This window comes from Neovison vison, chromosome 5 (assembly GCF_020171115.1).
Source record: "Neovison vison isolate M4711 chromosome 5, ASM_NN_V1, whole genome shotgun sequence".
Classification (NCBI taxonomy): Eukaryota; Metazoa; Chordata; class Mammalia; order Carnivora; family Mustelidae; genus Neogale; species Neogale vison.
Genome location: NC_058095.1, coordinates 151,494,492 through 151,517,266, shown reverse-complemented (window position 1 = coordinate 151,517,266; position 22,775 = coordinate 151,494,492). Strand labels below are relative to the sequence as shown.

The following is a 22,775-nucleotide window of genomic DNA, read 5'->3' as shown; positions in this document are numbered from 1 at the left end:
CATGTTTCTGAAAATGATTTTCCTGAGGGAAGTGGGATTTAAAAAAAATTCTAAGCCCTTTTATTAAAAAACAAAACAAAACAAACAACCACCACCAACAACAAAAAACCAGAGGCCTGGAAATCACACTGGTGAATCGAATGGGCTTGGTTATCATTTCTAGATCAACTGTTTTAAAGCTAGAAATAGTTTCTACATTGGCCAAACCTTTCTTACATACTGATTGTATTCCAGGCAGTGTAATAGTACTGACAATACAAGAATGAATAAAATAGAGCTTCCCTTTTGGATATCGTTTTATACTTACAAAGGCAGATTGCTTGTAAACAAATTACAATACAATGTGAAAAGAATCATGACAGGTCTAAGTGTGAAGCCAAGAAGGGAGTCAAGAGAAGTCTCTAAGAGGCAGAGGCATACACCCCAAGCAGAGAAGTACTGAAGAACATATAAGCAAATGACCAGCCTTGCAACCCATGGGAAATTCTGTCCTCAGTGACTTTAAATTTCTTCCTTTTTTTTTTTTTTTTTTGGGGCACATATCTCAAAGAAAGGTCCCTTAAGAGGCTCTGCTGCTTTCCTTTATTATCTATCTATCTATTTATTTTTAAAGGTTTTATTTATTTAGTTGAGAGAGTGAGAGTGAGAGAGAGAGCATGAACCAGGGAAGGGGCAAAGGAAGAAGGAGAAGAAGGCTCCCAGCTGAGCAGGGAGGCTGAGGCGGGGGCTCCATTCCAGGATCCTGGGATCATGGCTTGAGCCAAAGACAGATGCTTAACCTACTGAGTCACCCCAGTGCCCCCTGTGTTCCTTTATTTATCTGTTTCTTCCAAATCATACTGGCTCCAGCTCCCCTGTCCTGTGTCTTTGTCAAGCTTCCTTGAACACACCTCTCATCTGCGTGTTCATGTGTTTGCAGGGGTGTAGGCCAATCTAGCAGGGATCCTCTCTTCTACACACTAAGTTTTTCCTACAGCCTTCTGGATAGTGCTCCCCAACATGGTGGGATTGATCACTGTAATAAAATTTTCATCATGACTGAGATTTTGATTGGTTGGTTTGGCCCAAAGTTATGACACTATTCACAAATTAAAGCATTCCATTTTCACTCTCCATACAACCCTTAGCCTGGATGACTATAACCGCCGGGTCACCCTCTGTAATGGGACCTACGAAGGTCTGTTAAGAAGAAATCAAGTGGGACTGAACAGTGCAAAATTGCCAACTTTAAAAGACATACAAGATTGTCTCTCTCTCAAGAAGTTTGACAGCCCCCCTTTCTTCCAGAACTCGACCTTCAGCTTCAGGTTGGTGCTCTGAACTCTGTTAGATGACATTTTAAAATACTTTAAGATTTTCATGCCTGTAGTTGTAATGAACTCGAAGGAAATCCGGATGTTGGGAGTCATGTATAAGGTTAAGTAATGCAGAAGGGCTTGACAAGTGAGGATAACAAGGAACCAGTGTTAGGAAAGTCATCAACCACCCACTATAATGAATAGTGTCATTTTAATATTTTCTAATTAGCTATTCAAAACCATAGGTACAGTGTTCAGAATCAGGTACTTCATTAAATATCATATTTAAAAAAGTACTTGCTCATGTTCTTTCTTTTTCTTTTTTTTTTTTTTAAAGATTTTATTTATTTATTTGATAGAGAGAAATCACAAGTAGATGGAGAGGCAGGCAGAGAGAGAGAGAGAGGGAAGCAGGCTCCCTGCTGAGCAGAGAGCCCGATGTGGGACTCGATCCCAGGACCCTGAGATCATGACCTGAGCCAAAGGCAGCGGCTTAACCCACTGAGCCACCCAGGCGCCCCTCTTTCTTTTTCTTTTCTCTTTAATGTATCAGCCATAGACCTTAATATCAAAGTCCGAGATCCCAGAGAAGTATTATAGACCAAATGCAGCTCAAGCTACAACACAGCAATGACATCACAATACTTAAAATGGAAAGGCCAACTAATAAATCTCTCCCTCTAAAAAAACTTTCAGAATTGTGGGAAATAAGTACGGATGTAAATAAGATTTTAAGCAAAGATGAATGGGGCTCCCGAAAGACACGATGGATAGATTCATGGTCTTCCCCCAAACCAGATTCTCTCTATCCTGTGTGTAAATCATACAGCTGGTGGGTTATTTGGGGGGGAGGGAGGTAAACTGAAAAATGCAGAACAGTGCCAAGTGCAGCAGAATTCAAAGTCTGTGTGGGGATTGGACACAGCTCTCAGAGTAGTGTCAAGGATCATATAAAGGCTGACATTTAAGATTGTTTGAAAAGGAACATATGTTTGCTTTTCATGGTAGTAAAAATGCTATCGAAATGGAGCACAATCTTCTTTTTTTTTTTTTTTTAAGATTTTATTTATTATTTATTTAAGAGAGACCGAGATAGTGAAGAAGAGTACAAGCAATGAGGAGAGGGAGCAAGGAGCCTGACACAGGGCTTGATCCCAGGACCCCAGGATCATGACCCGAGTCAAAGGTAGATGCTTAACCAACTGAGCCACCCAGGCAATCCTAAAATGGACTGCAGTCTTTATTGATTTAAGGGAGTGGTTATGGAAATGGGGGGCCCAGATCACCATAACCGGCTGCTTAAAAACACAAATTGTGAAGACCTGGCCCACACCTTCTGAATCAGAAACTCTGAAAGTAGGCCATGATTCCCATGTGATTTCTCCTGTGATCCCCACGAACGCTTAAATTTGAGGATCACTGAGTTAGGAGAAGGACAGTTTGAATTTCTGGAAAATTCAAACTGGGGAGGAGAAAAAGATAAGGATAAGGATAAGAGGAATATGGGGATACATTTAGAATGCTGAATATATTATAGTCAAGCTGAGGTCTATTTAGTTGAGAAACGGGAGTATGTGTTAATTCAAAATATATTTTTGATGGCAGACCATGTGCTGGGCATGGCACTAAGCTCTGGCAATAAAAATCGTGAGAAAACACAGTCTGTGTTCTCTAGGACTTCAGAATCTGGCATGGGAGAGAGATATGAAGGTAAAGAATTGTCACACAGTGTCTAAAAGAGGTATGATCCAACTGAGCAGGTGCAGAAGTAGCATTGATTAAGAGTTCCCTCCCTTTCTAGAAGATCAATGAAAGTTGGGACTAATTTGTAGTTAATTAGCTATGACAGTGCTTTCCATGTCCCTATCTCACCTCAAGTCAGAAGACTGTTATTTAGGCTGGAAACAATAAAAATAGATCTTTATCAGTTGTAACTGTTGTCACTGACATATTGATTTTCTCTCAGGAATGCTCTGGAAGGGTTTGATAAAGCGAACGGCATCTTGGACTCTCAAGTGATGAGCCTACATAACTTGGTTCATTCCTTCTTGAATGGGACAAGCGCTTTGCCACATTCTGCTGCCAACGATCCTATTTTTGTGGTATGTTGAAGGGCTCAGAATAGGTGAAAAATATTCTATGCAAGATGTTGGATTTATTTGTTTTTCGGTATGATTAAGGTTTGGTGTGTGTTTTATTCTCTTTGTGGACAATGGGATGTATTCAAACGTTAAATTCATTTTATTCTATGCCCTAGAGTTGGTTAGACAGCATTTAAAGTCTCCTTTTCAGAAACCCATGCTTTAGAAACGGTTAGTTTTGCAATGACACCAGTCAGGAGTTTATAGCCTAGAGTTGGATCCATAAGTTAGTAATAATGATATTATAAATTACATCACAATTTAGCATAATTTATATAATAAATGAGCATAATGATAATAATTTTTCAATAATAAAATGCTTGATGTTGAAGATGAGTGGTGGAACCACGGTGACCCTCGCATGAAGCCCAGCCACCTGGCACTTTGGAACAGCACACGAAGCCCACAGCTCTGTTGGTGTTTGGTACTGACCTCCTCACTTCCCAAAGCATTCTGCCTAAAATGGAGCTGCTCCTGCCGTCCTAATATTATTGTGTCCACTTTGGACTGAATCTTCCATGTAGGACACTTGTCAAAAGATGGTGTGGACCTCCCTGGTTATACAAGAGCAGGCTCTTTTATTCCTTCTGTGTCTAGTTGTTAATCAATGTAGCTTTAGCAGAATCCGGTCCTTACATGCTTTCATGGTTAGGTACCACCAAGTAACAATTTTACTGGAGATAGTGAGGACCACGGCCAATACCCACCCCCAAGGGCAGGAGGCCACCATGTGGAAGAGAACCTGGTAGTGCAGAACAGAAAAATTGGTTTGGATCGGTTTGCAAACTTGCGGGTATATTCATAAATTTCTTTTTTGTTTGCAAAGGAATAGATTCTACCCAAACTAATTTAGGATAAAACAATTAATTTATTGACTTAAATAACTGGGAAACTGAGGAGTGCTGCTGCCTTTAGGTATTGCTGAATCTGGGGGGCTCAAAAGAGGTCAGCTCTGTCTCTGTCTTCGTGGCAAATGAGCTAGCCACTTGCAGCCGCAGATGTGCACGCTACCAGTGCAGCACGTGAGGCAGGGCTGGAAGCAGCCATGTTACCATAGTAACAGAGAGCCGTCCCAGGATTGGCCAGGCCTGGATTACCTGCCTTCTATGAACCAATCAGTGTGGCAAGGGGAGTGAGGTGCTCTGATTGGCCCGAGCAAGATCACATGTTCACCTGCTGTCCGGGCATGCGTGAGGACCCAGCACATACCATTTTGGGGAACTCCCTGCAGGGAAGAAAGTTTGTGTTAGTCCGAGGAGGGATGGAGCGTGGGGTAGGAGGGCTGGACAGAAAAAAATGGCAAATGTCTTAAGTTAATAGAAAAACCGCATTTGATGTACCTTAATTTATTAACTGGCTTCGCATGTCTGAGAGGAAAGACAGCCAGTCCAGAGGGAGCGAGCTGGGGTTGGCACGGAGAAGCCTCACAGCTCTTCAAAAATCAACGTGGGATGAACTAACTCTCTTGGTATCTCTCCTGATAACTTTAAAAACAGAAGGAAAACCGGAAAGGAACTCGACCATGGGATTGTAAATGTTGGAGTCCCAAGCTCTGTTCACCAAGGCGCTCTCTGGAGACTAACCAAACGGGGGAGGCGCAGGCCTGGGCCGTGCTGTCCCGGCTGCCTTGGTCAGCCCCCTCCGGCCAAAGACCGCCAGGAACCCTGGGAGAGGACCACGTGGTTCCAGGGTTCCACGAGACCGAGGAGGGTGTATTCCCTGTCGTTGGGACGGACTGGGGAACCATGGAGTGGCTCAGGGGTAGAAAAGAATGAAGGGATTTGGGCTTGTGCTAGCTGATTTGGGGAGGGTGGACGGAGGCAGGGCTTTGCTCTGGGTTGGATGCTGTCAGGAAGCAGGGGCAATTCCATGACTTTGTACCCCAATAATCTTTAGTAATTGGTAGAGCAAAGGCAGTTGCTTGTATTAGCTGGTGGTAGAGCTACTGTTCATGTTAGGTGTTGTAGGGTTTGGACAATGTTCATATTTTGTCTACATTCAGGCGCAAACGTGGAGTTGTTTTGTTTTTGTCTTGATCCATTAGGATCATAGAGTGAGCTTGTTTGATGTTGGTGTTGCGTGATTGTTTACCCCGGAGCAGAACACCAGGGTAATCGTGATGATGGTGCCAGGCCAGCTCCAGGATGTCTGGGGCTGCTTTTTTCCCCCTTAAGTACAGTTCGCCAGAGTTGGCTTAGAACCTTTAGACGTCTTAAACATTTGTATTTCAACTGCTAAACCCCTACAATGTCTCTGCTTTACAGATACCTAACTGATTGACTACTATTTTAACTTTGTCTGTCTTGAGGGTTGTGTGTCTTGGATGGATGGTTTCAAACTATTTTAACACTGTTTGTCTTCAGGGTCGTGTGTCTTGGGTGGATGGTTGCAAAGCAATTCAAAAACAAAATTTCACCACTGGTCACTTTTTATTTTGCCAGCATTCTGAATTTAAATTATTATCTAGTATAGATTGTATTGTAGCAAGCAAACACTTTATGGTTTTTTTTTCTTTTTCCAGAATTTTCTTCACCTGAATATTTTAGTGGTGTATCTTAGTCTACTCAGGTTGCCATAACAAAAATAACATAGACTGTTAAACAACAGAAATTTATATTTCACGGTTCTGGAGGCTGGAAGTCCAAGATCAAGGTGCTGAGTGACAGTGGTTCCTGGTGAAAGCTCTTTTCCTGGTCTACAGACCACTGCCTTCTTGGGGGTGTGTCCTCACATAGTGGAGAGAGAGGCAATGAGCTCTTCGGGGTTTCTTCTTATAAAAGTACTAGTCCTATTATTTCAGGGCCCCACACATATGACCTTATGTAACCCTAATTACCTCTTTTGGTATCTAAAATCTCTGAATACAGTCGTGTTGGGGGTTACAGTTTCAACATATGAATTTGAGGGGATCATAATTCAGTCCATACCATCAGTTTATAGCAGTCTGTTCTTCTGGTCTCTTTGGGAGGCCACATGGCATGGTCAAAAAAACACTGTCAAATAACTTCTTAATTTAGTCCTGAATTGTGCAGTCTTGGGAGTCTCGTCAAACTGTGTGAATCCTCTGTTTCCTGTTCTGCAAAGTGCAGGTCACAGATCTTGATCGGGTGTTGGAGGAGAATGGTGTGCTCATTAATGCAACACTAAATAGATTAGAATAATATGAAGTGGCTTCAGAAACTGCCAAGTACAATACAAAAGTTATCATAAGACAACAATGTGTTTTATGGTAGTTGCTGGGAAAGAATCAGAAAACTATATGTTGGCTTTGAATTTCCAAACCTTAATTAAGTTTTCTTATCTTGTTCTCCATAACAGACAGTTGTGCCCTAAGGCAATTTTACTGACAAGAAATCCTTAGGTATTTCAAAGGGGATTTATTACTTTTTACTCCACCTAGTGTACACAAAAAGGAGATATGAAGACGGAGGGTAAAGGTATAGCTCACAATGCTCTGAGCTTGCCTGGTGGTGTGAAGGTCTGGGGAGCTTTCTGGATTCCCAGATAGATGAATGCCTGGCCAGAGTGAGCTATGGGGAATCCATAGATAAGGCAGGAGATGAACTATTCCTTTTTTATAAAAAGCATTTCTTCCCTCAGATTTGTGTAACAAAACATGGAGTCATCAGAAATGTGGACTCTTGATCCCAGCCTCCAGCAAGGTGGGGGCTTGCTTACATGCAAGATCTCCACAGCCATCTTGGTTCTTCTGTCGGATGCTTGCCCTCTTTATTGGTTCTAACTTGATGTTTCACATCTTTTTTCTAGCTATTATCACAGCCATTAGCTTATGCCAAACAGTACTTGTGTCTCCCTTCTCTGCCATCTACCTTTATGTCTACTTACCTATATTTCTCTAAATAAGCTTTTGTAAAACATAGGTTTTCAACTATCAAATTTATACACACAGATCACATTCATGAGAAAAAATGTTAAGTACTCCTTCACCAATACCCCAAAATATTATGAGTAGGACAGCAGAATTTTCTGGCAAAATCAGGATTATATGCCTCCACACAACCTTTCTCTCCTACTATAGAAAATAAGGGTGATGCTAGTGACTTGCTTTTCAACACCCTAAGTTTCAAGGATTGTTACATCTTATCTCTGTCTTTGGAGGATACCCATTTTGTGTGTAGGACTTGGCAACAGTTTTCTGTGAATGACCAGATAGAGCATGTTTTAGAGGCCAAATGATCTCTGTTGCAATAACTCAGCCTTGCCACTGTGGCATGAGAGCAGCCATAGACAATACAGGAATGGGTGAGTGTTGTGTTCTAATGAAACTTTATTTAAAAAACAGGTAGTAGGGCCTCCTGGGTGGCTCAGGTGGTTAAGTGTCTGACTCTTGATTTTTGGCTCAGGTCGTGATCTCAGGGTTGTGAGACTGAACCATGAACTGGGTTCCAAGCTGAGTGTGGAGTCTGCTTGGCATTGTCTCCCTCGCCCTCTGTCAGCACCCCCGCCCATGCTCTCTCACACACTCTCTCTCTTGTTCTCTCTGAGAGAGAGAAATAAAAAACAGGTGGTGAGCTCTGGTACACAGGCTTTAGTTTGCCAACTCCTGCTCTAAGGAATTAATGTCCCTTCTCTGCAGTATTTTGTTTCTCTATCATTCACGTTTCTCTTCCTGCTCTAGGAGAGCTCATGTGACTTTATGGGTGAGGAATTCTGTGACTTGCATGTAGTTCAAAATACTAGATATTTAATCATCCTTGCCTTCATTACTTTTTAATACCTTTAATATTTAAAATTTTGTTCTTCTTTGGTATAAGTTGTCATATGCAAATAAATAGACAAAAAGCCACAGCCTTTTTTTTTTTTTTTTTTAAGGCACGAAGTGTTTTGGCACTAGTTCCAGAACTCACACTTAAGGCTATTTACACCGAGTTTCACATTGAAGCCAATTCTGGCTTAAATAATTTTTGCCTATATTGAGATCCAGGTTACAGTATTTCGTTTAAAAGACTGATAGCTCCTGGAATTTCAAGTTCACAAGGCAATTTATGCAAATATATTGCATACAACATTTATTAAAAGTATTTTCCTGAAATCTCTTCAAGCAAGAGAGGTACAAAGTTGTATCTGATCACCATAATGAGTAAAAGATATAATGTTAAAATACAGGAAAAACTCTGAACCCAATCTCTGAAGTTCTAATAATTCATAAGATAATTAAAGGATATGCACACATTCATCACAGAAAATACGATTAGGTCACAGAAATGCTAAGTAGTGCTGTCTTCAGTATTGAATTTAGGCATAATCTAGGGGAGAAACAAAGGAAAACCAATACAGCCTAAAGTGAGAAACAGTTGAGTTAACTGCTGAGAAAGAAATTATGTTAGAGATATTTTCTTTCCAATTTCAAAGCAACTATTCTTAGGGCTGTATTTGGATGTTATCCTTTTAGAAAGGTACATTTGGCAAGTTCTCATTCTTTCAATTCCTAAGGGACTGGGAGATTCATAGGTTGTATGACTAATATTCACTGCATAGCTCGTGTTTTTGTCACCTTATACACTGAAATTCTACATGGAATGAGGTGTACATACAGTGTTACCATCATTTGTATTTCTTAACAATGACTAATAGTTGGGTAAGATAGCTCCATAAATTTAGGGGGAAAAAAACAAGAAAAGAAAAAGTGAGTTTCTAAAAACTAGACTAATGGAACTACATAAAGTTAATTCCCTTCTGACTCTACTGTTCTAGGCTATAATAAAATTAGTAAAATTAATAGGTCATAATAACAAGTATAAAATACTTGTGAATTGGTATGAGTTTAGTTTAAAAAATCCCAAAAGAAGAATATAGGACATTGCTTCTCTCCCCCCAAGAGTGAAGCACTTAAAAATGGATCCATTTTATTTATCTTTCTTACAAAAGAAAAAGCATATCAGTCAGTTAAGTATCCGACTCTTGATTTCGGCTGAGGTCATGATCTCAGAGTTGTGAGATCAGTCCTTGCATCAGGCTTCTCGCTCAGCGGGGAATCTGCTGGAGATTTTTCTCTCTCCCTCTAACCCCCCACCTCACCAAAATAAATAAATTTTAAGAAAAAAAAGAAGAAGTATAATTAGGCTAATACCTTGAGTATTTAAATTAGCCTTATTTTATGTTAATTTTTCATTTTTAATAGTTAAAAATTTTTTAATGGTTTCGAGTTATAGAAATATTGGCAAAAAGATTTTAATTGTAATTCCATCTGAACTTTCTGCTTATTTCCTCTCATATTCTATGCTTATACAGTTGTACTTAGAATGCACACTTTTTAAGTTGTTACATAGTTTCCTAAATATATTTTCAAAATTTAAAAATAGATAATGCAATAAGGAGTTCAAATATAAAAGGCATAAACTGAAGTCTCCATATCACTACCATCTCCCAGCGAGTTATTATCATTTCCCCCTAGTCTTCCAGGTTCATTTTATAAGTATACAAACAAATATGTTATCTGAATGGCAGCATACTTTAGACTACAGAAGTCTGTGGCTTCGTTATTCTTATTTGTATTTTTTATTTTTTCTAAATCATTCCATATCAGTTCATGAAGGCCATTCTCATCCCTTTTTTATGGCTATATGGTATTCTATAGTGTGGCTTTATCCTGAAATTTTAACCAATTTTGACAGTAATATAGGTGGTTTCTAATCTCTAGAATGGCAGACAGTGCTTACATGCTTGACCATGTAGAGTAAATCAAGAGAAGAGAATTACCAGCTCAAAGATGAAATAAATACATTTGAAATATCTGTAGATACTGCCAAACTGCCTCCGGAAGGTTGAATAAATGCTACATATATTTATTTATTTTTAAACAACTGAGATAAAGTTAATAATTCCTAAGGAATGTGACACTTTGGTGAGTTTTAAAAGAGCTGAGGTATTGGAGATGGTGGGTGGCCACTGCTTGGGCAGAGAGTCCCAGGGTGGCAAGATTTCTATACTCTTGGCCTAGGGGATAGTTTGGTTTTTTAACTTGGCATGGGCTAAAGGGCCCCTGAAGAAATTCTTTTTTTTTTCTTTAAAGATTTTATTTATTTATTTGACAGACAGAGATCACAGATAGGCAGAGAGAGGAAGGGAAGCAGGGTCCCTGCTGCAGCAGAGCCCGATGCGGGGGCTCCATCCCAGGATCCTGGGATCATGATCTGAGCCGAAGGCAGAGGCTTTAACCCACAGAGCCACCCAGGCGCCCCCCCCTGAAAAAATTCTTTCCAACTCTAAGCTTTGTGAAGATAGACTCATGCTCTATTGAGAACAACTAAACCTATGCTAAGAGATGAACTTCATACTCTTCGTCACTGATGAAATTAAGTAGTATAAAGGCAGACCATATTTATATACAAATCTAAAGTGGCTATCACATTGATTTGGGTTCATTCCTCCTAGAGTTTTGGTGATTCCTTAGACATGAATGGACTGGCAGTATCTCAGTTCTTATCTAGAATCTCTTCTGACATCCCCCTGGTTCTCTCTCTCCCACTTGCTTATGACATATGCTGACCCGGTGAGTTCTTTTAAAGCTGCCATACTAATAACAGAATCTCTTATACTCCTCTGCTTTCAGGTGTTCAAAGTTTAATCCTTAAAGTATAAGCTTTCTTCGGCATGGACTCAACTGATATTTCTTTTTTAAATTGAGATATAATCAACCTGTAAAATTAAGTTAGTTTCAGGTGTATAACATAATGATTCAATATTTGTATATATTGCAAAAACAGTCATCATAATTAGTCTAGTTTCTGTCTGCCACCATACATAACTGATCTTTCTTTTTATATACATGCTAATATATCTTACATACAATGTATTGCATATATTTAATGTATACTTTTGTATACAATGCTTTTATATAAATTTATGTAGAAAGGGTGCTTTTTATTTTTTTCTTTTCTTTTTAAAAAATATTTTATTATTTATTTGAGAGAGAGCATGAGCAGGGTGGGGAGAGGTAGAGGGGGAGGGAGAAGCAGGTCCCTTGCTAGGCAGGGAACCCGCTGCTGAGGTGGGTCTTGATCCCAGGCTCAATCCCATGACCCTGGGATCATGATCTGAGCTGAAGGCAGACACTTAACTGACTGACCTACCCAGGTGCCCCTAACCTTAGTTTTAAATGGACCTTCCCTATGTGGCTGGGTGTGTATTTATGTGATTTCCAAGTGATCACATGTGAGTTTTCAGAGGGGCAGAACATTATCATATTAAGACTCTCTGACCATAAGAGATGTCTTCTGGGTAAGAACACATGAATTCAAGTGGTGAAAACCACAGTGCACTGGTCTTTGGTGATGTACTGGTGTCTGTGGTCATTATGGCAGGAATCTGATTGTGCAGACATCTAAGCTTAGGTTAAGTTTGATAGTAACTTGATTCTCTAGTGATCCTGAAAAAGATAAACATGATTTCCTTGTATTTTATTCAAGTTTCTTTATGCCTGCAAGCACAAAAGCCATTGGTTGATTGCTTTTTTCTGCAAGGGTTACATTAGAGAAACTTTACCTTGAAAGCCCATAGAATCACATTTTCTTCGATACCGCCTCCAAGGTGGAAGGTTTTTTTCTTCCTGTACCTTTCCTTATGTAGTTGGAGCAAGAGAGAATGGGCTTGTGAAACAAAATTTGTAACCTCATTTCTGAAGCACTCAATTTTTAATGTCCAGATATAACTATGTATCTCTATAGCAGATATAAGGCAACCACAGTATTCTGTTATTTTACTTGTGCTTTTATTTATTACCCTCCCATTACATTTAGCCTTTACAGAGACATTAACTGAGCTCATGTTTGACTCATGTCAAACAAAGATACTATTAGGTTTCTCAAGAGCAATTCAAAGTATCTTGTTTCGGAACAATGTTCACAACTCTAACAAAAATACCTATTCTGCAGGCTGCACCACTTCTCTTTATGGCTGTGGATACGTTATTGCTTGCAGCATTTTGTTTATTGCATTCTTTGCATCTTCTTGGCACACACTTGCCTCTTTTACTACATTCTATAAATTGGGTGTTCTGTATATGGTTCCTACTAGAGCATTTATTGTATAATGTTTTATAGCCCTTTGGAGACCTATAATCTCTCCTTATTATTTTTCCCTCTTCTTTTATCTCTCCAAATTATGAATTGCTGCAGAGTCTTGTCCCCTCCTTAATTATTTACACTTTGCACTGGGTGAATTCTGATGTTTTCCAAAAGTTATTTGCCTCTTGCAGCACTGAATCTGGATCTTTCTGTGTCCTGAATGTCCCTTGTCTCTTTTTCTAATCACAATTTGATCTCTGACTTGAACTCACACAGTCCCTAAATGCTCAGGAGATACTGTGTGACCTTCTTTGGAAAATACACTCTGGAACACCCCTAGATACGTTTTCTGTGTATCCCTTAAGATTTGGTTCCTCTGCTTTGTACAGAAAACCTGTTATAGAAGCTTCCCCTCATAAAAGAGAGGTTTATTTTTCTCTTAATGTAAAAGATCCCCAGTGGCAGGCCATCCAGAGTCACCACAGACAGTCATCATAGACCCTTCTGTGTTTTTGCTCTACTAACCTTGGTGAGTGCCTTCTTTACCTAAGTTTGTTAGCAATTAAGATGGCTGCAACTCCAGGGGGGAGGGGGGTTGGGAGAAGGGGGGTAGGGTTATGGACATTGGGGAGGGTATGTGCTTTTGGGTAAATTGGAAGGGGAGGTGAACCATGAGAGACTATGGACTCTGAAAAACAATCTGAGGGGTTTGAAGTGGCGGAGGGTGGGAGGTTGGGGTACCAGGTGGTGGGTATTATAGAGGGCACGGCTTGCATGGAGCACTGGGTGTGGTGAAAAAATAATGAATACTATTTTTCTGAAAATAAATAAATTGGGAAAAAAAAATAGATGGCTGCTGCAACTCCAGCCATCACACCCATGTTCCAGGAAACAGCTAGGATAAATGGAAAGGGAAAAAGGACCACTTTTAAGCTGAGACCACCACCTTAAAGAGCTTTCTTAGGAATCCCACCCAGTGACTCCTAATTCAATCTCAGGGATAGTTTGATACATTCCTTCACTCAAAATATGAAGGAAGTTACAGAGAAAGGAGAGTGGATATTTGGTAAGCAACCAATAGTACATACTGTCCTTAGGCACTCAGCCTCTATTGCTTGGGCTCCATGCTTGTGGCAAAAGTTCTGTTCGAAACTGGCAGGCTCCCCAGGCTTTAGCTTGAGGATGAAACACAACTTTCTTGTCTGGGAGCCTTCTAACCTTCTCTGGAGTTCCCGGGATTCTGGACACAAGATACCTTTTCGGTGACTTACATCAACAACTAACAGTCAGTTCTTTTTCCAGGGCTGATCCCTTTTTCTAAGCTCTCCTTATAGGAACCATTGATCATTTACATTATCACGTGTCTTCCCAGGTTGTTGCTTATGCAATAAGCGTTATACCTCTATTTCTTTGGAACTTCAATTTTGTTAGTCAAACTTAAGATTTTAGAATTAAGAAAAAAATCTTTAATGTCTGCAAAAGCCCAGGTCTTAAAATTTGATGTTTTTGTTTTAAGATGATTATCTCTGCCACGAACTGTAAAAATCCATTTGGGAAGAAATTCCTTGAGTAAATCACTCAGTTCCTTTAACTATCCTATATGTAGCCATGTGAGACAATATAGGTAGAAAGTTCTTGCTGTTGCCTGATAGGGGTAACTAACTACAAGGAACCTTGGGTAAGATTTGAAAATAGATATTATCTAATAAATAAACAATAGCTACATAAGCCAGAAGGGCAATGCCCTTAAAGGGTTTGAGAAGTGCAAAGAGCTTTGAATTTAGGCTGAGAGAAATTAGGGAAAATGCTTCAGGACGAGGACCATTGTATTGGTCCTTGATAGACGCCAGAAAACAGAAGAAATCAGATTGTAAGCTGAAGAAACAACACCAGATAGAAAGGGGCCTCTTTTGTTGAATTGTACAGAAGACAAAACTACTTTGCGTGGCACTGTCTTCAGGCAACAAATCCTTATTAGACATCGACTCTGCCCAGGTTACATGCTAAGCTGATGCTTCCAAGGTGAAAAGACCCCATCTCTGACCTTTAGGAGTTAGGGTGTTGTTAAGGAAAATAGATAAATATGGAACAAGTTATAGAAAGAAACTAAAAAAATAAGTAACAAGTCATAGTATAATTTGGCCAGGGCTCTAAATGGAGTATAAAGAATAGTGGCGATAGGGTGAATGAATTCGTTTGAGAAGCATTTTTTTTTTAAAGATTTTATTTATTTATTTGACAGAGATCACAGTAGACAGAGAGGCAGGCAGAGAGAGAGAGAGGGGGAAGCAGGCTCCCTGCTGAGCAGAGAGCCCGATGCGGGGCTTGATCCCAGGACCCTGAGATCATGACCTGAGCCGAAGGCAGCGGCTTAACCCACTGAGCCACCCAGGTGCCCCGAGAAGCATTTTTTATTGGGATAAATACCTCCCTACCCCCATGTGACAGGCTCCGGGATGACAACACTTGGGACCCAGGGGAAGAGAAGGGAACAGTACCCTTCGGGCCTTGAACTTACAGTCTAGGGATAAAAGAGGAACCCAGCATAAAAGTTGGGCTGAACTCTCACATTTATGTCGTGTTGCAAAATTGGGGCTATAAATGTGGAAATTTTGCTGTTAATATTTTAAAACATAATAATTGCTGTATTTGAGAAGTACTTTAATAGCTTCATTGAGAAAATAAAAATGAGCACTATGCACATCACAGCATTTTTTAGACTTTCTTTTGCTGGCATAAGACCGAAAATTTAAATGAAAGTGTTATAAAATGAGTACCTAAAAGAGCCATCCCACTGAGAAAAATTTGAAAAGCCATTTTGGAGATTTCCTTCCTTCCTTCCTTCCTTCCTTCCTTCCTTCTTCCCTTCCTTCCTCCCCATCCATTTGTGTTTCAATACTGTTAAACACAATACTGTTAAACACAGCCTCTTCTTTCTCTTCTGTTAAGAACAAAATCAAAGATATCTATCTTATCATACTTGCCTTTCTCCCCAACTTAATACTTAACACTCACATATTGAAGGCATCTAATATTCTCAAACCAGTGTTAAATCTGCAAGTGAAATTTCATTTATTCACTTGACAAAGCGGTTGATGATCCTGTTTGGAGAGATGGCATGAAACCTTGAAAATGTTAACTAAAAATTTCAGTGCTTATGTCACTAAGATATGGTTGGGTATGGAGAAGTCCTTATGCCTAGAAGAACCCCAATCCACTCTAGAGAAAGCTTCAATCAGATTGACCTGATTGGGACAGACAGATCAATGTCCAATGCCATGTTCAATTTTCTTGCAGGTGCTTCATTCCTTTACCGACGCCATTTTTGATGAGTGGATGAAAAGGTCCAATCCTTCTGTGGATGCCTGGCCTCAGGAGCTGGCACCCATCGGTCACAATCGGATGTATAACATGGTTCCTTTCTTCCCTCCAGTGACTAATGAGGAATTCTTTTTAACTGCAGACCAACTTGGCTACAGCTATGCTATCAATCTGCCAGGTAACAAATACAACTTCTAAGGGGATAATTCCTTTATCTTCTGAAGAACCTTTCTTTCTTTTCAAACATGCAAACCAGGACCTTAAATTCAAGTATGCAGGTCTAGTTAATTTTATTAGTGATTTTCTAAAATATTTATATTAAGCAAAATGAGCCTTTGCACTACCAGCTAAACATCAGAAAAGGGACTGGTTTGATGATTGAATTAATAAATAATAGCATATAATAAATATATGAAAATAATCTGAATTATTATAAACCTGGCTATGGTTTGAAATGTCTAGCCAACAAAATAAAAATGCACTAGCCACACATGGATGGGGTTCATCAGGACTTGGAGAATCGTTACCTGAAGGAAGGACTTGGTTTATTGTGAAGAAAATAAAGCACTTACCGTGAGCATGAAGTTTAAGGGGAGACTAAAAAAACTCAGTAATTGAGATAAATAGAGTAATGTACTATTTTTAAAAAAATCAAAATAAATGCAAAAAAGATGAATACAATATCAACACTTTAAATAAAGACAGGCTGTTGTGATCATTGTTTGTTCACCCCTCCATTATTTTGTAATGAGACCAATTATTTCCAGTTAGCCCATGCCAGCCCTGCTGGGTTGCTTTATGAGGTTGGCGTTAGCCTGCCAACAATTCGGGCTACATGGGGCTGCATGTATATGTGTTCTTAATTAAAGTTCTTTAAATCATGCTTTTACACTGTAGATATTTTAGTAGCTTTTTCCATTTAGTTGAAAATGTGGGAGGATGTTTTGGTAAGTATATATATATGGCCACATATCTTTCCATTTGCTCAGGCCCTAATATAGCTCCATGGGTCACTTAAACAATTAGGACGGGCTGAGAAAGAAAAGGTAAAACAATCAATAAATATCTTATTTTGTCCAGAACTCAGAAAAACACACAGCCCATCTGCTGGTGAGTTCACCCCATGTATCTCTTCCATCTTCCCGAAATCTCTGTCTGTGGTGTAATCGTAATGACCTGTGAGCTCACATCTCTCCCTCTCTCTCTGACTTCAGAGTCTTCCAAGCCCTGGAATCTGTCCCTTGCTTTTCCTTCTTGTCCTGCAACTTTGCTTGTTTTCCTTACTGATTTGAAGTTTCCTTTCTCTGGACAGCTGAGATATCTTTTAAAACTTCATTCTCTTTTCTCTGGAATCAAACATAGCAACAATCACAAGGTTTGGGATGAGCATTTGCCCCTACGTCCATTCCTCTGACACCAGCCAATTAACAGGTATAGATTGAGAGTCTGAATATGCCCAGAATGTGTTAACTCCTCAGGAGACACAAATTCACGTTTCACGTGTTGGTCTGCCACAGAAACTGACAGTCTTGTCTGGGGAGACGTAAGTACGGCAGAAGGTTGAAGAACTGAGTGGGGCACTTGGGAAAGGCTTCCAGAAAGGGGTGGGTCTTGAGTCTGATTCAAAGAGATGGTGAATCTTCTGTAGAGGAGGTGGAAAGAAGGGAGCATTTTAGATTGAAGGAGGGCAGGGCTTTCAGCGCTGTGAAAGGTGTAGTCTGTATAGGGGACTGCCTGAAGAAGCCTGGCTGGAGAGGAAGGCTTGGGCAGAAGATTACCTGAATTAAGTCCAGATCTGTGAGAAGAGCCTGATTACAGAGGGCCTTAAAAGCTAGGCAGAAACCACAATGAGACACCGCTTTCCACACATTAGGATGGCTATTACTGACAAAACAGCAGGTAATAAGTGCTGATGAGACTGTGGGGTAATTGGAGGCCTCGTGCCCTGATGGTGGGAATGCAGAGTGGTAGGTAGCCTTTGTGGAAAACAATATGGCAGCTCCTCAAAAAACTGAACATCAGATTACCATATGACCCAGCAAAGAACTGAAAGCAAGTACTCACGTAGATTATTTGCAAACCTCTGTTTGTAGCAGTATTATTCACAATAGATGCAAGAAAGAATTCAACATCCATCGATGGCTGAATGGATAAACAAAGTGAGGCATATGTGCACAATGGAATATTACGCAGCCTTAAAAAGGAAGGAAATCCTGTCATATGCTATGACACGCACGAGTCTTGGAGATACACTAAATGAAAAAGCCAGTCACAAAACAACAAAAACTGTATGATCCCCCTTATATGAGGTGTCTAGAGTCGTTGAGTTTATAGAGACAGAAAGTAGAATGGGGGTTGCAGAGGCTGGAGAGCTGGGGCACTGGGGAGATCTTATGTCAGATTTGCAAGATGAAAAAAAGTCTGGCGGGTAAGTGGGGGTGATGGTTGCTCAAGCGTGTGAAGCACTAGGCCCCACACCTGAGCATTTCAAAAGGATTATGATGATGAAACACACGTTTCACGTGTATTTTACCACAATGAAAAGAACAATCATCTTTGGTTCCCAAACAAAGAAATGTCAGAATAAACATCTGCGTTTGAAGAAGATGGTTCTGGCAACAGATGTTGAATTGTCACAAGAGGAGAAAAATTACTATGATCTTGGAGGAATCCCTGCAGGATAAGGAGAGGGCCTTCTGGGGAATGGAGGAAAAACAAGAAGGAGGATTTTACATTTAGCCAAGTATAGGGTGAAGAACAAGAAACAGGTCAGAGAAACTGAATTTAAGGGCAGCTGGCCTAGGTGCGCCTGGGGGACTCAGTCCATGAAGTGTCTGCCTTCTGCTCAGGTCATGATCTCAGGGTCCTGGGATTGAGTCCCGCACGGGGCTCCCTGCTCAGCAGGAGGCCCGCTTCCCCCTCTCCCACTGCCCCTTCCCCTGCCCCTGCTTGTGCTCTCCCACCCCTCTTAAAAAAATAAATAAAATTGGGGCGCCTGGGTGGCTCGGTGGGTTAAGCTTCTGCCTTCAGCTAGGCAGAAACCTAGGACATGATCTCAGGGTTCTGGCATCGAGCCCTGCATCGGGCTCTCTGCTCAGTGGGGAGCCTGCTTCCCCCACTCTTTCTGCCTGCTGCTCTGCCTACTTGTGATCTCTCTCTCTCAAATAAATAAATAAAATCTTAAAAAAAACCTTAAAAAATAAAATAAAAATAAATAAATGAAATCTTTGAAAACAATTAAAAGAAAAAGAATAGCTAGCCAAGGATAAGGGAATTTTTAAAAACATGACAAATAGGCATAAGTATATTAAAATGAAATCCATTAATTTGTGGAGAGCACTTATAAAATATATCTGAGTAGAGAACTAGATTTATCAGGTGCAAGATTCAGATTTTATTCACGACTCTTTAAATGGGTACAAATTTCATCAGCTCCTGCTATTGAATGTCTCCTATTATAATAGCCAATCTGATCTGCCTTATACATTTATCATCCTATAAAAAGGTAGAGACAATAGTGGAATTTCTCCATCTGGGGCTTGTATATTTCCAGTTCCCCAGATACTACATTAGCATATAGCTTCACAAATGAATTTCTAACTCACAAAAGTAGTTATATACTTCCTTGGAGGGTTTATTCTGTGTAAGTGTGTATTGGAAGAAATTTAAAACATGCAATCAGCTGCATTTAAATAATGGAATGCCATTTCCTCAAGAAAACCAATTGTGGGTATGACAAACTGTTGGTGGGGGAAGAAGATAAATTTTATCCTAGCCAATATCCTGCTCTATCAACAAAAATGTACGCGAAAAGCAAATGAGTTCATTCTTCTCTTCTCTGAGAGTCTTTAGCTGATGAAAATCCCAACTGTTGACCCTTCTTTTCTGCTTTAATTTCAGCTGAAGAAACTCCAGGTTGGACCCCAACCCTCTTGGTGGTCATGGGAATACTGGTGGCTTTAGCTGGTGTTTTTGTGGTGCTGTTTTTCCTTCAGTACAGAAGACTCCGAAAAGGCTACACACCCCTAGCAGAGACACATTTAAACAACAAGAAGTACACAGAAGAAGCCTAGAGAGCTCACGGCTTCCCCTGGAGAGGCACCAGAAAAGCCACAGGTCTGACCCTGCCGATGAACGCGCTATTAGTCAGTTTCTTCCTTTAGCAGACGTTTGACACGGTTGCTGCTACTGTGGTGCTCGTTCTCAAGACAGAGGATGTGCAGCTGTAGTCGCTGGTTGACTTACTGTTTAACAAGCACAAACGGGAATGTTTGAGGCTATCTTGACCATTAGACAAAGGCAGAGCTGACAATTTGTGGTATCTGATAGTAAGTCCCTGTATTAAGCCTCCTCCTGTTCTGAGAAGACACACACAGACACACACACAGGCACGTAACTGATAAATAGGATTCATTTGATTTGGGAGGTCACTGTAATTTGAGACCTGGGCAAAATCATGGTTCATTTTTTCTTAACCCAAGTGTGTTCCTTTGTAAAGGGGCAAGCAAGGCGGGAGTGGAAGATGCTTCCTGCGTCTCCGTGAGCTTAGCTACAAACATCCGTGCTTCTAGGTGCCTTCCTGATTATCTTCCGGTGGCTTACTTTTCTTCTCTCTGTGTCTTTTCTTTTCCAGCCGTTAAAACAGCCTTGAAGATGAAAATAGGCCTTATTTTCCGAAGAGGATGGAGAGTAAATGAAGGAATGAATGATCCGTTTGGTTCTTTTTTGCAAATTCGACTTTCCAGAACTTATCAGAATCTGTAGTTCTTAACAGATATTCAATAGCTAGATAAACATTGATTCTATAGTGAAAAATAGATGAGAGATTAAATGATAGAGTTTTCTAGTTAATTAATATACTGTTTTAAGTCTCCTAACGTCTATAGAATCACTTTTCCCAGGAAAGGCTGGCTGGAAAAGGTTGTGGGGCTAGACCCCTGACGATCTGAGTAGAGTTTCATTGCTTTGAGGTCTCATTTGGCTGATCCTGAGCAAATTTCTTCACCAGGTAGCCTCAGATGGAAAATTATCCGCGTGTATTTTTAGGAGTTGACTTCCGATTTTACTCATGCTGTGGTGTTCTGACAGTTACTTAGGAATGCTAATCAGTTAAGCCTTATCATTTAAAAGCAAACCATCCATACAAAATATAACATTTCAGAATTAAATGGTTATGTTTCACTAAGTAATCATCATATCATGAGAGGTAAGAATGAAGCTATCTTTATTTACTAAGATGCTCAGACTTACCAAGATGATCCCTCCTTCTGAGAAGTTAGCGGTTACTGAGATTGAAGGTAAATTTCATCTGCTCATATCTGCTACCTGTGCTTCAGGGCTGAGTCCAAAGTTCTAGAAGGTAGCCTATCTGTCCACGCATTTCAGCTGCTGTCTACTGGGATAGATGTGTGCGAAGGTTGGGTGGGAAGGGGATTCTTGGAGCCAGCTGCTTTCTACATATGGGGGAGGGGGCTAGATTCATCAAAACAGTGTTATCCCTCCAAAATAAGATACCAAAAGCCGGAGAAAGGGACAAATCCCAGTCAGAACCGAATTGGAGTCTGAGCGAGCCTCAGAAAGCTATGGACACATCTGAGTGTGGGCTCAGCATGTGAGAGTCAAGATAGCCCAGGGTCCTTCATGGGCCGAAGCCCTGCTTGGGTCTCTAGCCACCCCCTACCACACGTAGATCTCAATTCCTGCCTTTAACAGTATCTATGGAAAATTCGGCAAAGTTTGATGAACGTACTCCACTCCAGAAGGTTTATGCTCCAAACTCAGGATTGTTGGGGATCACAGTTTTACACCCTAATTTTAAGCCAAAAGAGATAATAATGAAATGAAGATATAGTTGTGCATGGTAGGTGTGTTTTTGAAAAGTTACATTTAAATTAATTGCATGCTAAAAGCAGCAGGAGAGAGGACCCTGGATGGCTCAGTCAATTGAGTGCCTGACTCCTGCTTTCGGCTCAGGTCATGATCTCAAGGTCATGAGATGGAGCCCTGAATCTGGCTCTGCCCTCCCCTTCGAGTCTGCTTGAGATTTTCCCTTTTCTTCTGCCCCTCCCACTCATGTTCTCTTTCATTCTCCTGCTCTCTCAAATAAATAAAATAAATTTAAGAAAATAAAACTAAAAGTAACAGGGAAAATGACTTTTTATAGATGAACTATATGAATAATTCCATAAATTCTCTTGTCTCTCTGGTACATCAGAATTTTCATTCATCGTATTCCTAAGCAATTTATTTAAAGCCAGATCTATTCAAGGTAGAAATAGAGGGTAATCATTTATACTTGGCTACTTTTTTCTATAGCAGATGCAACTTCTTAAAAGGTACTGTTTTATAATGCCTTCCTAACAGAAATGATTTCCTAATTTTGTAGTTCATAAAAGAGGAATAAAATTTTCTAACATTTCCTGACATTACAGTCAGTTAGCGATGAATGCCTTTTAAGAAATTTAAAGGTAGAACAAACCTGTTAGGATGAACAAGTTAGTTTGTATTTACACTGAATCTCATGGAAATAAACTCAGAAAATACCATGAAGCATTGTAGAGTTGGTGGTATTTCTCAATGATAGGGGGAAAACTTCAACCTTGAAGAAAATGAATAGATCACTCTACATGCTTCTAGCCTCAGAATTAGAAAAACTGTATGTCTATGAATTACTGTTTCAAAAGAAATGCTGTTAGGAAGCTAACATTCAGAAGTGACTGAAATCTGATAGCCTGTTTCCTTTGTGACTTAAATTCTCATCTAATTTTAAAATTCTTTGATAGTAATTTGTGTCTTGCTTAGGATTTAACATTGTTAATTATAATAATCCTAATGAATAATTTTAATCTCATGTTAACAAGAAATAAAAAATGTATTAAAGAGGAAAATAAAAATAAATGTTTTGCTGATTATTGTTCAACTGTTGGAGGCTATTGTTTTTTAATTTGTGAACATCAGTTCCCATCTTTTTGGCACTCAGTATGCATACA

The 22,775-nt window shown here is 40.0% G+C and overlaps 1 protein-coding gene across 2 annotated transcripts in view; it reads left to right on the top strand.

The window, feature by feature from the left end:
• DCT (dopachrome tautomerase) overlaps positions 1–21,748 on the top strand; it is a 34,258-nt gene extending 12,510 nt beyond the window's left edge. For both annotated transcript variants that reach the window (XM_044250693.1, XM_044250692.1), the window contains 5 exons: positions 1,128–1,307; positions 3,265–3,400; positions 15,763–15,964; positions 19,687–19,902; positions 20,420–21,748. In XM_044250693.1, the coding sequence (XP_044106628.1) occupies positions 1,128–1,307; positions 3,265–3,400; positions 15,763–15,964; positions 19,687–19,859 (691 nt within the window). In that variant the 3' untranslated portion in view covers positions 19,860–19,902; positions 20,420–21,748. The remainder of the gene's footprint in view (positions 1–1,127; positions 1,308–3,264; positions 3,401–15,762; positions 15,965–19,686; positions 19,903–20,419) is intronic.
• The last annotated feature ends 1,027 nt before the right edge of the window (positions 21,749–22,775 follow it).